We start from the raw sequence: 17,707 nt of genomic DNA, 5'->3' as shown, positions 1-17,707 counted from the left end.
CTCTCTCTCTCTCTCTCTCTCTCTCTCTCTCTCTCTCTCTCTCTTTCTCTCTTTCTCTTCTCTGTCCCTCTCTCTGTAACATGGAAAATTACCATCAGAGTTACAGAGATCTATTTTATATTTTCTCATTATTGACTGGAGAAAACAAACATAAAATAGAATTCCTTTATAACAATGTTGAGAGAAAAATCAGTATAATATCTTCAACTACAGACTTTTTAAGTCCAAATGGAAAATATGCACCATAATTTAATCTGCGGTTGAATGGAATAATTTGACCTTTATTATTATAAATTGTGTGGTCTTTAAATGCATATGTTTATATATGTAAAATATGTCTATATATATAACTCAATACATACCCAAAATATACACATATTTTGCATGCAAACATGTGAAAGCATAAATGTTGTATATAAAATATATAATAGATTACCATATTAGTTATTCTTAGTAACAATTTAATTACAAACTGGTCTATAAGAATCTGTAGGTGAAAATGTGAAGATATTAATTGAACTGACTACTCAGAAAGTATACATATTAGGACTAGTATAACTACTAGAAGTTGCAATTTCTAAAATCTATGATTGCAAGAAATAGCAAATATATCTACTTTTAAGAAGTGGTATAAACAATACTTGCTATTTATTGCTCAACTATCAAAAATCAAATTATTCATATTGATTGAGGTCTTGTAAGTTTAAATTAAAAGTCCTATTTTATCTTATTACCTAAAACAAAATTATATCTCATTGTCACAATTGTAGTGTAAAAACAAATTATTAATTATAAATTATAAAATATCAGTTTCACATTAAAATTATATACACAACTTGATTTAGTTACATATTGTTCTTAGGAATAAATGAGAGATGTTTTTAGAAAAATGTGAAATGGGACAAAAGAGTTGTTACTAAGGTAATTTTAAGAAATTGACCGTCAATTTTCTCCAATGAAATCTGCCTCATATATTTTTAGCAAAGTTCTTTTCACTACTTGGAAGATGGAGAAACTGTGGGATAGGAAAGCTAAGCCATTTGCACAATAATATAATTAATAGTTTATGCCAATTCATTTTCTAATGTAAAAGGATGGAATCCTTAGAGACGATGAAATTTTATTTTAAAGATTTGTCTCATTGAATGCCTCCCAACATCTAGGTTGTTGGTATTTATTTTAGGCAGAATTGAAATGAAAATCAGTAAGTGGACAAATATGAGAAATCTCTTTCCAAGATTTTTCTTCAATCTTCTCTCTTGATATCCAGAATTTTTTCATAGGTATTAATTTCTTTGTGCATTTAATCTTTTCTAATATTTTAAACTCACATAACTATGTACATCCCAGGAAGGATTAATGCAACCTCACTTTCTTCATCTGTGAAATTATTTTAAAAAATATTCATACTACTTACTTCATAGGTGGGTAAGAGTGAAGAAAATAATTCATATTAAATTGCTATAGAACTATGAAAGCCATCACCTTGTATCTTAGAGTCCCCTCCCCAGTCCTTGGCCATTCCTAAACCCATCATGTTGAATTTGATAGTTGAGGGGGAGGGAAGAAGACTTGACACCATACCGTTAGTGAATCCCCCTCTTTTCTTCCCCTATCATTCCCTTCCCAGTCTGTACTTTCCCCAAATGTGAGCCCATTATGGGAAGAACTAACAGAAAAGGGGAGCTCTTACTTGACTAAAAAGATACATAAGCTCCTTCTTAGTTCAGGCTACTGGATTGCTTACAAAGATTTAATAACATAGGAGTCAACACCTCCTTTCCTTCCAATGAAATAGAGGGAGGAGCCTCAGCTTTTCTATTTGCCTTTTAAGAAACTTCTTGCTTTACCAGCTATCCTGCCTCTGTTCCCTGAAGCTCCGCCCCCTCCCTCCATCCCATTTTCATCTATCTCAATTTTTCTGTTTGTATTGGCTACTGTTTGGCACATAATGAGCACTTAAAATGCTTTTTCATCCTTTCTTAGTTTTGTAAATGAGGTAGATAGGTGGGAATAAGAACCAGAGAACTGACCTTATTTAAGTATGGTTATACACATAGTTTTAAAACCAATAATAGAATTCAACTTTCTTGATTCCTCTTTAACTAGACTATTAAGTTCCCTGAGGGACCTGTCCTTTTCTCCTAATCTGCTTTTTTTCTCTTTTTTTGTACTACATTTGCTACAAATACTCATATATGAATTGTTGAGTATTCAGCACATTTGGTGGTTGTATTTGTTACGAGTAGTAATAAAGGCTTTGATTTAATAATAAAACAATTTTAAAAAATTTAAAACACCTCGTTTTAGAAAAGTTCTTCAAAAGTATGTCAAATATAAAATACGTTGTGGGTTTGTATGTGCACATATCTGTCTATATAATACATACATATATATTCTAGGTGTGTTTATATGTATGTATATGCATATACAATTATTCATGATCCATTCCAATCCCATAAACATTTATTAAGTACCTGTCATGTGCCATGCACTGTTCTGAGCACTGAGAATAAAATTAATAAAAATAAAGGAAGATAGTCTCTACGCTCAAGGAACTTACAATCTAATTATAACAGTGATAAACTTGGCCTTCACTGCCTGAAGACCACATATATTACATTTTATCTCTCCCCCAAAGGATTCTGGGTATCCTTAGGGATTTGGGGGTATCTTTCATCTCTGTCATTATTTCAACCCCCACCACTTTTGTTACCCTAGTTTTAGGGGTCTAAGTAACCCTGTTCCATTTACTACTTAACAGTCATATTAGCTTTTGCAAATATTTACTCCATAAGGATAAAAAACATATGAATATTTTCACCAACATGTCGGGGGTAAAAAACCCTGAGGGAGGGACTGAAAAAATTGGCCATGACTATAAGGTCACCATGACTTGAGAACCAGGGTCTGGTATTCCACTCCCAGGATTTAAAAGTGAAAAGGACAAGGCAAATAGAGCAAAACTCTAACCCTCTTTTTCACAGCCCCAAAGTCTAAAGGGAAGGGAAAAGTGACCCTTTTCTCTTATTTCACTCATATTAGTGCATGCTTCCCAGCTTTCAGATGAACAAGACTTTTGTATTTATACAAAATACTCTTTGTGTATTTTATTATGTGGCATTTTGATTTAAACTATTTATATTAACTTATTGAATTCATTTTATTAAAATTATACAATTTGCCCTAAGATGGCACCTGAAAGAGAATGACTGTCCGTCCATCAGCTAGATTTAAAGATGCAGCCAGTTCCTACTAGGAAGCCAATTGAAAGATACTGCTCTAATCCACAAAGTAGGGAAAAGCGTGTCCACCCAGAAGATGGTCTCTGGCATCTCTTACATATATGGGACTGCATCTGACTCCCTCTTATGTGATATAGTCATGTGTCAAAGCACTTTTTATATATCACATATACATATATATGTATATATATATATATATATATATACAATGTATACAGACACAGTGCGTGCACACATACATACCCATATATATTTGCAGGTTAAATGACTTTCCCAGGGTCACACAGCCAGTAAGTATTGGAGGCCCAGTCTGAACTCAGGTCTTCCTGAATTCAGAATTCTATCCCCTTTTCCACCTACCTCCCCACCCCCATGTATGCATGTTACACACATACACACACATTGTGCTAATATACATATGTGTACACCCATATGCAATTTAAACATAGCTATATGAAACGTAGATTATATTGAGTCTCTATATGTAATTATATGTGTCTCTGTGTTCCTATATACACATACATATATATGTCACTATGTATATTTTAAAGGACTAGCTGGTGAACTAGATAGAAAGTCAGGTCTGTAGTCAGGCCGACCTGAATTCAAATTGAGTTTCAAACAGTTACTATTTGTGTGATACTGAGAAAGGAAATTCAATTAAATTCTATCTAGTAAAAAATTTATAGACATACTATGTGCCAGGCACTAACCTCTGTTTACCTCAATTTCCTCAACTAACACCTACCCCCCAGAGTCATTGTGAAGATCAAAAGTAGTCATATTTGTAAAGTGCTAAGCACAGTGCCTTATTGCTAATTATTATATACATACCGTGTTTCCCCGATAATAAGACACTGTCTTATTATTTTTTTTGGACAGAAAAACACCAGAGGGCTTATTTTCAGGGGAGGGCTTATTTTAATGAACATTTACAGCAATTTTAATAAACAGGTAAATGTGAACAAAAAAATGTACCTTTATTCAATAAGCAAATCACTGGGGAAGAACAGGATGATGCGCTCACTGCTGCAGCTCTGATTGGATGCAGCTCGGAGCACGGCGTGCATTTCAGGGTGGGGGGGGGGGACGGTGCATACAGAGGGTACCGTAATGTAGCGTGTAGCGCAGGGGATCACTTTCACTACAGTAGCAATCTCAATAGGGTTTATTTTCGGGGGAGGGCTTATTTTAGAGGAATTTTACACAGTAAGGGGAGGGCTTATTTTCAGGATAGGTCTTATTATCAGGGAAACACGGTACATGCATTTCCCTCAACATAACAATTCAATAGAGTTTGCCATGCTTTGGCATGTATTGGTGTTCCAATCGAATATATATTTTTTATTAAAATAGATTTGAATTTATTTAGTTAAAATACTTTCTATTTTGCATAAAAGGATCTAGGTCAGATGTGATAAATGAAAATTTCATAGAAATGCCTTTTTCAGTCTCCCAAAGAGCTTTGTGCCAACTAGTAAGGGTTGCTTTTACAGAAAACAAATTTGGCCTTTTGATGTTAAATACTTAAATGCCATTCAGTTCTTTGTAAGATCCTTAAGGTTGAAAAATTGGTACACATAAAGGTTATTTCCCTTAAAAATTTGTAATAAAAAAGGGATAAGCTTAGGGATTTATCCTCATTTATTGCTTTTCATGTTTACTTGGTGAACCAACTAAATGTATTTGTACTTTGGATAAACACACACGCATATATCTACACACACAAAAACATGCACACATATATACATATATACTATTTAATAAAAGATAATATCAATGAGGAGGAAATCTTACTCTTCAAAAATATATATTCAATGAAATTTTAAAAATAACTGAAGGATAATAATATACTTATACTGGCACTAATGAAAATACATTGATAATTGTAAAATCTTAATAAAATGAATACAATAAATGCATATAAATATTTTAAATCTAAATACCTCATAATAAAATACACAGAGTTTCTGTATGAATAAAAAGGGAGCAACAGCAGTGTTTATAAAATTAAATCACGTTGAAAACCTAAATATTTGATCAAGCAATAAACTTTTTTCCCCATGACACCAAACACTAAAATCTAACAAAATATTTTTAACATTGAGTAGATATAACCCAAGTTGCCCCTTTATAGACCTAATTGATACCAATGAATCACCCTGAACAATTAGTTTATAAATATTTGTTGAATCTAAATGACTTCACAAAGACTAATTATTCTTAAAAGTTAAAATATTTCACAAGATCATGATTTTGCCTGATGTTTATGTGTTTATTTACATCAGTGAGCACAAGGAAGTAGCAGACAATAAGAAAGAAAAAATTTAGGGCAGGAATGAAAAGGGAAGAGTGTTTTGGTCTGGGAAATCATCAGGATGGAAATAGAAATGTAAGGAAGTCTTTTGATAAATTCATTCCAAAAGCAAAGGTAATGTTGATTTGATATTTTTCATAACTAGAGGTGGGCCTAGGGAATGGGTAGTCATGACTGGTGGTGTGCAGAAAATATCTGATGTGAAGATGAGGACTCAAGATCTTATAAAATATAGATCGACGTTACTGAACTTCTCCTGTGCCTGATCTCTGAAAATAAAAATAGTGGCAACTGTCATTATAGAGGAAGGGTAGGATGTGGCCAACATAAAGACGAAGATTCATTCTTATGAAATACATAATCTAAGCATTTAGTTCTTCCTCTTTATAATATCTTATTAGGAGAGTGAAACTTTTTTTTTTGTTTTTTAATGTTTCAGCAGCATTGTATGTCATCTATATGGGTACTCTTTTCAGGAATACCTATCACAGCTCATACATGACCTCTCTGCATAACCTTTGTCCGTAGCCTCCCATAAATTCAACATAGCTGAGGGAGTACATCACAAAAGACAAAATCTTCCATCTAGCTTTATTAACATTACATGCATAAAAATGAAAACCTTGGGATTTCCATTTATTATCCCTCATTCTTGGTATATGATGAGTTCAACTCTTCTGGCAGTCATGGATATCTAGTGACATACTTTTTGTGAATTTTCTCCTTCAAATCTTGATTGGCTCTATGTTATAGTAGTTTACTTACATCTACCATGAGTATCTCCACTGCCCTTTAGATAATTGTATTGAAATCAATAAATATTTAGTAAGCACCAACCATCTGCCTAGGTTTTGGGGTTATAAATCAGAAAAAGTAAGACAATACATGCCCTCAAGGTTCTTATAAATTCATGGTGGAAGAAAGTATGCAAAAACATTCTGAAAAGGGGTGGGAGGGTGTATCAAAGCATGGGGCAAGATATCTATGGAATCAAAAGCAAGCAGATGGCAAATGAAGAATTTTCTGGAAAGCTTTGGGAATAATTTACTCTTCTCTTTTGTAAGCTGAGGGGAGTGGCAAATGAGGGTATTGAGAAAGCATAGAGTATGAAAAGCAAAGCCAATTTTCATGATGATGAGATTTGAGGAGATACCTTTATGCTGAAGGAGGCATGATGGAGTTGAAACCAAGCAGAGCCATCAATAGAAAATGATTAATAACTTAACTTTAAATTTTAGAGACTATGTTACTTCATGACTGTTAATGATACTAACCCCCATAAAAGATATGTAACCTTTGTTTCACTGTGAAGATTCGGGTTATCCCCCAAAAGGAGTAAAAGTCTTTTTCCCCAAAGATAATTCAGAGTACTCTCTTCCTCTTTATTTGCTATTCAGGGTCCAATGCAGAGTAATAGTTTAGGGCCTTTCCAGGACAATTCAAAGTCTGGACAATAGACATGCTTCCCATATTTATTTTTAGATTATTTTTCCCTGTGAGGATAATTGTGCCAAACTTTGTAATGATATGGATCTCATTTATGAGACTTTGCAATATTATTTTGTTTGTCTCGATCATTGCAATAATATCCATCAGCAATAGCATATGAAGGACCCTGCCATTATCAATAGGAAACACCTCTTACATATAGACTCAGCACTACACATTCTCCATGATGTTTGAAAGCTTTGTTTGGGAGTAAATATCCCCCTACTTTATATCTTACTTTGTATTTATATTCAGTCACCCAATGTAGTCGTCTCACATTTTTTCAATTAATTTGTAATAATTGTGATACATACATAGGACATACTGAAGAGATCCCTTTAAGTCAACTCAATGAATCAAAAACTTTTTAAGCCCCAAATTAAAAAAATCACACTCTAATATTCTCATGGATATTAATTTCTATGCCTTTTAGTCAAATAAATGTAAGATTATAAAAATGAGGGCTGCTGCACAAACAATCTGCAAAAGCATTACATTCAATACATTCATCAATGATGTCCTCAACCAATGTGTAGCTTTTATATTGTGGAGGGCTTCTTATATCTTAATTCCTTCTGAAATATCATAACCCATTTGATTTGGAAGAAATGAAATAGGTAGTTGTCTGAAGCAAATGGAACTTGGGTTACTTGTGCAAAGTCATACAGCGAATGAGTTTCCCATGAGGGCTTTGAACTCAAGTCTTCCTAACTCTCATTCCTAACTCTTTCTCTGCCCTTCTATTTCTGAAGTTTTAGATAATGCTCTTTCTTTTAAAACATAGAGATGGGAAAGTAAGCATATTGGTTAATAAGTGTATCACTAGTCACTTTTTTTAGTAACAATAAAGTATGAGGTTTTTGAAGTTGTTTCCTTTCCCAAGCCTTTAGCATCTTTCCCTTTTTAAGCTACCTTTAGGGGGAATTGATTCCTCAATCTCATTACAATGTTTTTCCATCTAGTCCACTTCTGTTCACTGTAGGTCAGCTGTCAAGTCCATTTGAGATTTCCATCTTTGTTTACTTTTGTGGCATTTCTACTTACTCAATAAAAACACCAAAGATTGCAACATTTGAGTACAAATGCTCTATCTACACAGTAAGCAATGGAGAAAATTATTCATTATAATATTATTAGACAGATTTTTTCATAGTTCTATATAAAGAACAATTGAAAACAAAAAAAGAGTTTTAGTTTGAAGATAGGAAAACTTAACAGGATATTAACACTATTAAATAATTTGGAGACTTTCAATGCAGAAAAATACATTTTTTTTCTCTCATGAGGCCAGAACTAGGACAAGTAAGTTAAAGATTTAAGATGCATATGAGACATATTTTTCTCATAGTTGTCTAGCATTAAGATGAGTTGATCTGAAGCAAACAGCTCCCTGTCTTTGAATGTATTCAAACAGAGCCTAGACTATCTCCTGTCAGGGAGATTGTAGTAGCAGTTTCTATATGAAGTAGGTATTAGACTAAGTCAACTTAAAAGTCACTTTCAACTATATTATTATATGAATGTGATCCATCAAACAATTGCTTTGCTTAAATATTTTAATTTTGATTTTAATTTCACTCTTTCCTTCTCTCTCAAATCTTCTCCTTCCTTACAACCTTTGATTGTTCTCCTTGCTTTCTTCCATTTGTTACTTTCTGTGACATTAATAAGTTGTACAAGTTTGTAATTTTGGACCATAGAACTGACAGTAAGTTGAAAGGTGTTATATGATTCCTGAACTAAAGCTTATTTCCATGGTCTCAGTACCTAATTTTAATTATATAATATGTAATTAAATAATATCATATCATCAATTTAAATTTTGTCATTATACCCTACACAGCTGATCATATCTGTAACTATTTTTGATGTAATTATTTTTCAGTGAGACCCACGATAATTGAAACTGATGTTTATGTTAACAGCATCGGACCTGTTGATCCAATCAATATGGTAAGTTCTAAATTAATATTAAGAATTAGAAATAACTTTCAATTAAAGCATTCTTGAAGGAAGATCCTAAAGAAATATATTGTTAATTAAATGGTATCTTACTTTGGGATGTTAGAATTAATTACAAAGAACAGCAAACAAGTAAAGTTCTTTCTACATATGTTTTCAGTTCCTCAATTATATACAGAAAGTTAAACATTGCTGTATTGTTTTGGGTGAAAATCTTTTAAAGTATATTTTATTTCCCCCCAATTACATGTTAAAACAATTTCAACATTAAAAAAAAGTTTTGAGTTTCAAATTATATCTCTTTGTCACTCCCTCCCCTGACCTTTCCTTGATAAGGTAAGGAATCTGTTATGGTTACACGTGTGCAATCATGTAAAACTTTTCCATATTAGTCATTTTGTACACAAAGACAAAAAATTGAAAGAAAGTGAAAAATATTATGCTTCAATTAGTATTCCTTTAGTAAGCATTCATAGCTGGAAGGAATCTGAGTAATTATCCAGACAAGGGGTGGGGATCCTGTGGCCTTGAGGCCACATGAGGCCCTCAAGCTCCACAAATGAAGCCCTTTGATGGAATCCAAACTTCTCAGAGCAAATTTTGGATTTGTTCAAAGGGCTGCACTTGAGAATCTAGAGGGCCACATGCGACCCAATGATCTAGTGCAATTTAACCATTTTCCTGCTGACATCATGGAGGCCCAAAGACATTAGAAGACTTGCTAAAGATTGTGAGCTAGTAAGAAAGAAATGTGGAAATGATGTCAGGTCTTCTTATTCCAAATAAAAACTTCTTTTCACAAAAAGCAAACAAAACAAAACAAAAATTGATAAAATTGATAAAAATTGATAAAATTGATAAAAAGTGATATGTGTGTTGTCTTGTTTATGCATGTATTTGTTTTTAAAAACAAAAACAATTTGCTAAATATTCAAGAGCACAGAAAATCAATAATATTCAAACAGCTGTAATTCAAGCTACTAGAGACAAAAGAATGCTGAATGCTGATTATATAGCTCTAAAATATAAGGTTAGATGCAATTCCCACTTCACCACTGATTGGGATATATAGTATGTAAATATGTATTTATGTATGTATATATGTATATGTATACATGTGTGTACGTACACACATATGTAAGACCAAGCAATTTGTGTTTTAGTGATCCAGAATAATAACATTATTTTCAGTTATATTTTATGACTATTACATTCCAGATTGCTCCCAAGCAAAATTTTGAAGGAGACAAAGTTAGTCTCTGGTATCCCCATCTTCTGTGCCTGTAATCACTTAAGTTATCTGGACTTCAGTTTCTTTCATCTATAAAATGAAATAGGAGGAACAAATGACCTCTAAATTTCCTTCCATTTCTAATCTAATGCTCTTTTATACTTATTTCTCATTCTTCTTCCCCTGTCCCTGTCTTGGACTGGGAAGCTCCTGTATTTTTTTAAATTAAATTATTTCAATATACTTACTAGTGTGATAGTGACAATGTGATATTCATTAAGGTGATATTTTCTTTAAAAAATGAAAATAAAGGGGCCACTGAAAGAGGCTATCATTACATCAAAGGAATTAATATTTAACAGGGAGTTGTGGCACTTGAGTCCATTTCATATTATGGTGGCATTAAAGAAGAGATATGGTTCCAACTTTTCTGAAACATTTGTAAAGTATTTTGCAAATGATAAGACACTATGTAAATATTCCTATTATTTACACACTATTTTTATTAATAGTAGTACTACTGCTATGATAATAACAGCAGTCTATTATATTCTGTATGCTCATAAGACTGGTTCAATGCCCATTCAATGATCTATCTTTCCTGGTTAAATTGACGTTATTGCAGATTGGGGAACTCCAAGCACTATGGCACTTGTGAAGGGACAAATGTTTTATTCCAGATGGTAGTGTGATTAAAAATACTTGTTTAATTTAAATAAGTGGAATTTTCCAAAAGACCCTATTCTTAAGAAGACAGCAATGCTAAATTGTCTTATTTGTTTCATCATTATAAATTTTCTTTGAAACAAGAAATGCATTTTAATCTGTTTCTATGGTTAATCTGTTTATATTTTGCATATTTAATTAGCTTAAATATTAATTCCACAAATTTATAATCATATGGGCATCATGGATTAGCTAGCACATATATTTTAACATGTATATGTAATTTTATATAACAATGTAATATATCACAGAGCACACATATCTCTATCTCTTACTCTATTTCCAATATAAACAATGTTTGAATGCTTTATAATGCAGAGAAAGGGGGAAATTTGTAAATATTTCTTTTATTGCTATCCATAAAATACAACTTTCACTAACAATGTGTTTAAAAGGTAATATAAAAAGAAATCACTTTATATCCTTCTTCAAATTCCCATCTATTTCATTACTTTGTGTAACAAAACTATTCATAATCAGTCTCAATAAACCCAGTTACCTTCTGTTCTCTCCTATGCCACATATGTATAAACCATTGTTCTGACCTGTTGTTCTTTTCCGTCAGCAGTGCTTTTGAATTCCATCTTTGTTTCTGAAGCCAGTGCCCCTGGTAGTACTTCATCTTCATCTTCTTGGTCCAACAATATCCTCACCACTCCACTCTTTCCCCTTGTCTTTTCCACAATATATATTTGAAACTGTCTTGGGTTTGCAATGCCTACGAATGATTGTAAAGATTGATTGAATTTTGTGATTATTTCTTTGATTGGTGACTGGCATCTTTGATCTCATGATTTTCTTAAACCCTAACAAATTAAGTATGTATATATGTATACATTATATAGAGGTATACACACTATATATAATATCTACACTCTGTACACACATGTGAGTATATATGTGTGTGCATGTGCACATACACATATAAATATTGTTGCTACTCCAAGAACTAAAATAATTTAAATTGTTTCTTGATTAATGATTTTTTTTCCCCCTGCTGAACCTAAATACCTACAGATGTCCATAATTGCTATGGGATATCCCACCTAAGTGTGTTAATCTGTAATGGGAATGTAAATTTATGTTTTTGCCATCTTTCTAAGATTGTATTGTGTAAGATCTTCCCTGCCCCTAGGCCCTTTGATAGGCTTAAGTGCACCTGGAGCCTGTGGCTGGAAGCTTGTTTTTCAGGAGATACTTCTTGATTGAGCAATGAGTCAAGAGAGTTGTGACATTCTCTGAGCCAGGAGAAGGCTATATAAACCTTGATGTAAGGCTTTGTTTTGGGGATCACTTTGAAAAGTGTTGTGTGATTTGACCAGACAAAACTCTGGGCAACTGTTGAGAGCCCCCCGGCTTTGAAAAACCCAGATATTGATGTTTCCCTCTCTGGTAACTGACTAGGTATGGATGTAATGGTTAGACAGTTGGAGGCCTGTCTGCTTGATCTGTTTGTTTCTGTCTTCTTGTAACTTCTACTTGTAACCTTTCTGTATACTCTGAAGTTCTGGGTTCTGACTTTTTCCCTTGAATTAGGTAAATGATATGTTTGATTAAAGCAAGATTGTCAACCCATTTTGAGTTGCTTTCCTTTAGAAAAGCAGGTCTAAGAACCTGTGCTGGCAGCCACCCTGGGGATGCTAGGGTGCTTGCTGCTACATACTCTCAGCCAAAACTTACCCAAACTAACATAATTAATTGTCTTTTATTTTTCTCCCTAAATCTTCTCCTCATTATGACCTCACTTTTTATCTGTGGCACCACCATTATTCACCTAGTCTCCCATGTTTTTAATTTCAACTTGTTTTACCTCTTGCCTTCCCACACATTTGTTCTCTTATGAGTTACTCATATTTGTTTCACCTCTATAACACTAATGCCTCCTCTCTCTTCACATTCCTATTCCTCTACTGCCCAAGACCTCATTATCATTTGTTCTAATGATTATAAGTGCTTCTGCTTATGTTTTCCTTTCTTTTTTCTTCTTCCATTGGCTCTCATCTTACTTATCCAAGCCACCCTTCATAAGACTGTTAGAATAATCTTTATTATGCATAAATCTCATAATGTCAGTTGTCCTCTCCTCTGCTCAAAGACTTCATTGGCTCCCTCTTTTTTATCAAGTAATATGCAATTCTTTTCCCCTGGCATTCTTGTTTCTATGTCCATAGCATCTCTTATACATGTCCTCTTCCCTCTACTCACATAGTCTCCATCTACTTAAGGCACTCATCACCTCCTTCTTGTATTTCTTAAATAGCCTTCTAATTAGTCTCCCCACTTCAAGTGTCTCTCCACTATAATCCTCCACAAAACTGCCAAAGTGATTTTTTCTGAAGTTTATCTGACCCCAGCCAAAACTCAGTGTTTCCTCATTACCTCCATGATCAAATAAAAAGTTCTTTGTAACCTGACATCTTCTGAGTTTTCTAATCTTTTTTATGTTTTACTCCCCTCCATTTACTCTATGATCTATGTACACTCACCTAGAATCTATTCCTCGTACATCTCATCTCCCATGTCTATGCCTTTGTGCATTATCTTACCAGATTACCTTCCATCTATTCTATGTATTTCTTGTATATATTTCAAAACACCTAATATGTTTATAAGCAACTATATTAAAACCCTATGTGGTACATTCTCCTTCTCATTTTGCCTCTAAAATCCTTGAGGGGAAAGGGTCAAGTCTTTGACTAAACTTTATATCTCAACTTTGATCTGAATATGGTAGGTAGGTAATTATGAATATTTTAGTTTGTGGTTTTAATTACATAAATAATTAAAGGGTGGCATAATCTTTTTCCTTTATTATTTTAGCTAGTTCTTGAAATTCTATAGGATAGTTATTATGAGAGCTAAGGCAGTGAAAACTGGGTGTGGGGGAAGAATGCAACTGAAATATTGAATTGTTGATCCTGAGGTTATTGAAATGCTTTTTTAGATTTGCTTAACACTATTGCAGATCAAATGGAATATTTGTAGCTGTCTAGTCAGGTTACATCCAGATGTGGGAGAGACAGTAGGATCTAGTAGAAAGAATCCTTGCTAAGAGGACAGAGGCCTGGGTCTTAGACCTGGTTCTGACACTAAGTGATGGTGTGATGGTTGTAAATGTTATATAACCTCTTGGCAGTTTTGTTTTCCAATCTTTAAAGTTAATTGACTGGGATAAATGAAGTCTAAAGTAAATTCAGTCTCTAACACATTACTCTATGATACCCTTTACCTATATCATAGGTTTCTTCTGAAAATATGCTGAGCAAGTATATGGCCAAATGTTTTAAAATGTATACATAGAAAGATTTTTTCTATTAGGAAAATGATGTGTCTAAAGCATATAACTTTATCTCTTTTGATTTTACACTAATATTTTATTAATATTAATTAACAAAAGCTGGTCCTTCTTCAATTTTAGCTCATAATCTATTCTACTAAACTGTTTTTCCCCATTTAAATAGTACATCTTCTGCTTTAAGCTTTAATTTCTCAGTATTTGTAATAATTTACTACATTCATGGATGTCTGTATACTTTTAAACTTGCTATATGCATTAGCCAAGGGATAATAGATTTCTTTAATACTAAAAAGTTGGTAGTTTTTTTTTTAAGGAAACAAAATGATTTATAATCCTAACAGAACTTTGGCAGGTATGAATATAGATCACTTTTGTGTTTTTAACTTTTTAAAAACCTCATAACCCTGTGAGGTAGGTAATATAGATATTACTGTTCCCATTTAATAAAAGAGGAAACTGAGACCAAGAGATTAAGTGACTGTGACAGAGATAATATGTCTCTGGAAGAGAAATTGAAGTTGTCTCTCATTTCCCAGCTCAGCATCCTATCTACTATATCACATTGCCTTAGATTTGAGTTTCAGGAAACTTGCAAACTTACCTGCCAGATGAAAAATTCAGCTTATGGAATGTCTTTCCTTCTAGGTGAATTTCCACTTATTCTTCAAATTCTACACATATCATTGATCAAAGATAATTTTAAAAGTCTAATTAATTAAAAGTCAATTATGGATAAACAATAAAATTAAAGTACAGCATAGAAATGTCATCAGTATTATAGAGATTGTTTTAAATGCTCCTAAAATAAATTTATAGGAACTAAAAAACACAGAAGACCATGTAATCATTAAGTTTTGATAAAATAAGAATTTAACTTTAGTAATATGAAAGTTTGCTGAGATCCAACATTGGGGTCAGTGATTAGCCAAATCCTCAAATACCTTGAAGCTATTTGACTTCTTTCTGCCTTTCTATGTTATTGTCTAATTGCCATTGGGAGGTTTAACAAAGATTATCAAAATTGATATGTCTACTCAAGAGACTCTAAACTAATCGGTTTAACTATTTCTCAAGGAAAAAAGACAATTTAGCTAATTATGAAAACAGTGGGGTATAATTCTCTGAATCTTGTCTCAGATATGAGCTGTTTAATCCTAGGCAAATACTCACCCTCTCCAAGCCACAATTTCTTAGTAAAATAGGAATAACCATAGCTATAGTTTTTACAAGAAAGGAATTTTGGAGGGATAATTGAATGAGATAATGTATGTAAAATGTGTCTCCAGTCTTAATGTTTCCCAACAAATATTTTGTATCAATATCTGCACAGTTTGAGGCAGCATATTTTTGGATAGCCAATATGTAAATATGTGTTAAGAGTTTTCAGGGCATCAACATTTAATATGGCTCTTCAAGGCTTACAGACAAGTAGACAATCTTAGTCCTGGACAAAAGATTCCAATCTTGTAAATAGGATGGCATGACAGAGAATGGAGCTTCATTCTTAAAAAGTAATGGAGAGAGACAGACAGACAGAGACAGAGATGGGGAGACAGAGAGACAGAGACAGAAACATTGTTCAGTCATGTCTGACTCTTCATTACCCCATTTAAGGTTTTGTTGGCAAAGATAATGGAATGGTTTGCCATTTTTTTTTTCTCCCAATCATTTTACAATTGAGATAACTGAGGAAAATGAACAGGTTTAGGTGACTTGCCCAGGGTCACATAGCAAGTGTCTGAGGTTGAACTCAGGTCTTTTTGACTTCTATGCACTGCACCACCTCACTTCCTCACATTTGGTTCATTGTCTCGTGTGGTACTTCCTCTATAGAAATAATAATTGATCATATAATCTATTTCCTTTTTGGTAATAACATTTAGTAATATGAGGGATTATCATTAAGGAGATATTAACTAGTTCTCTTTGATAAAAACAGAAAATGAATCATTTTATTTAAATAATGTGAAGTTGTTTGGTAACTATGTTGCTGCTTTATGGTTATCCAGAAAGTAAAAAAAAAATTCCTGAGGTAACCTATTTTCTTAAATGATTTAGAATTTTTCTCTTAATATTTTCATTATTTAGTTTTATAATATGGTGGAGTAAATCAGTTACTGCTATCTATGTAATGGTATTCTGAGGGTTCCTGGGCAGGATGTATGCCTTCCAACATCTTTATCTAAAATGCCACAATTTGAGTTTTGTTCCTTTGAGGTTCGGTGCCTGACTCTCTCTCATCCCTCTCCACCTATTCAATCTGTTCCCAACTCCTATGGAATCTACTTTCTCAGTATCTCTCCTATACAACTCCTTATCTCCTCTGGTACTGGCACACCTTTGTACAGTTCCTTATCACCACAACCTGGATTGCTTTTGTTAGTGCAAAAGCATTCTGGATGGCCTTCCTATCTTAAGCCTCTCCCTATTCCAGTCTATTCTCCAGTTATGTATTAAAATATTCTTGCTTTATTGTAAGGGTTATGGGATTTAAAGATCTTCCATGCCCCATTGGACTTGCTGATGTAGCAGGAAGGGGTGGAGCAAGAGAAAGTGGAAGCAAAACTAGAGTTCCTGGGGTGGCTGGCAGTGGTGGCGACGGCGGCAGCAGTAGCAGAGGCAGCGGCAGCGTGAAGCCCTTTTTGAGTTAGCCAGAATTTCTGCTAAAGACTCCTGCTGAGGACTGCCAGGGGCCAGAGCTGCTGGGATCGCACTTCCCGAACGCTGGGTAGTTGCTGTGAGTGGGGAGAGGAGGACCTTTGCCTGAGGTAGCCTGTTCTGTTTTAAAGGCTTGAAAATGTGGGTGCTTTCTACTTTATCTACCTGTGCCAATGTCATAACTACTCTGATGGCTTTCACTTTCTGGTTTTGGGACTCAGTCTTTTGGTATATTAATAAATTTTCTAGTTTATTCCCCCCTATGGCAAGCATGATGTATTTTGTAATGGAAAATTATATCAGCATATCTGTAATCTCCATAGGCATTGTGAATATGGCATTGCTGACACATTTATTGAAGGTCTGACTATAACATTCCCTTATTCAACAAACTCTAGTAGCTCCCTATCATGTCCAGGATCAACTATAAATTCCTCTGTTTGACTTTTAAAGGCTTTCATAACGTGGTCCCTTTCTATCTTGCCAATCTTCTTATACCTTAGTCCCTACATCTCCACCCCCACATACTCCAAGATGCAGTGACTCCTGTCTCCTGACTATTTCTCACATTCTATATCCCAACTCCATGTTTTTTTTTTCCCATAAGCTATCCTCCTTTTCTCTAATTCCTAGTTTCTTTGGCTTCTGCCAAATCTCAGTTATTATCCTCCCTTGTACAAGAAGCCTTTATGGATTCCCCTTGATATCATTGGCATCCCTCAGAGTTTATTTTCAATTTGTTCTCTCTCTCTCTCTCTCTCTCTCTCTCTCTCTCTCTCTCT

General features: G+C 33.7%; 1 protein-coding gene across 1 annotated transcript in view; it reads left to right on the top strand.

Moving 5' to 3' along the window:
* The window catches only part of GABRG1 (gamma-aminobutyric acid type A receptor subunit gamma1), a 99,023-nt gene that overhangs the window by 41,954 nt on the left and 39,362 nt on the right, over positions 1-17,707 (top strand). Inside the window, exon 3 of the mRNA XM_069105088.1 lies at positions 8,936-9,003. Coding sequence (XP_068961189.1) covers positions 8,936-9,003 — 68 coding nt within the window. The remainder of the gene's footprint in view (positions 1-8,935; positions 9,004-17,707) is intronic.

Source organism: Petaurus breviceps, unplaced genomic scaffold, assembly GCF_028583685.1.
Source record: "Petaurus breviceps papuanus isolate PSGF00001 unplaced genomic scaffold, PetGlider_PUasm1.0 76, whole genome shotgun sequence".
Taxonomy (NCBI): Eukaryota; Metazoa; Chordata; class Mammalia; order Diprotodontia; family Petauridae; genus Petaurus; species Petaurus breviceps.
This window is presented reverse-complemented; position numbering and strand designations above follow the sequence as displayed.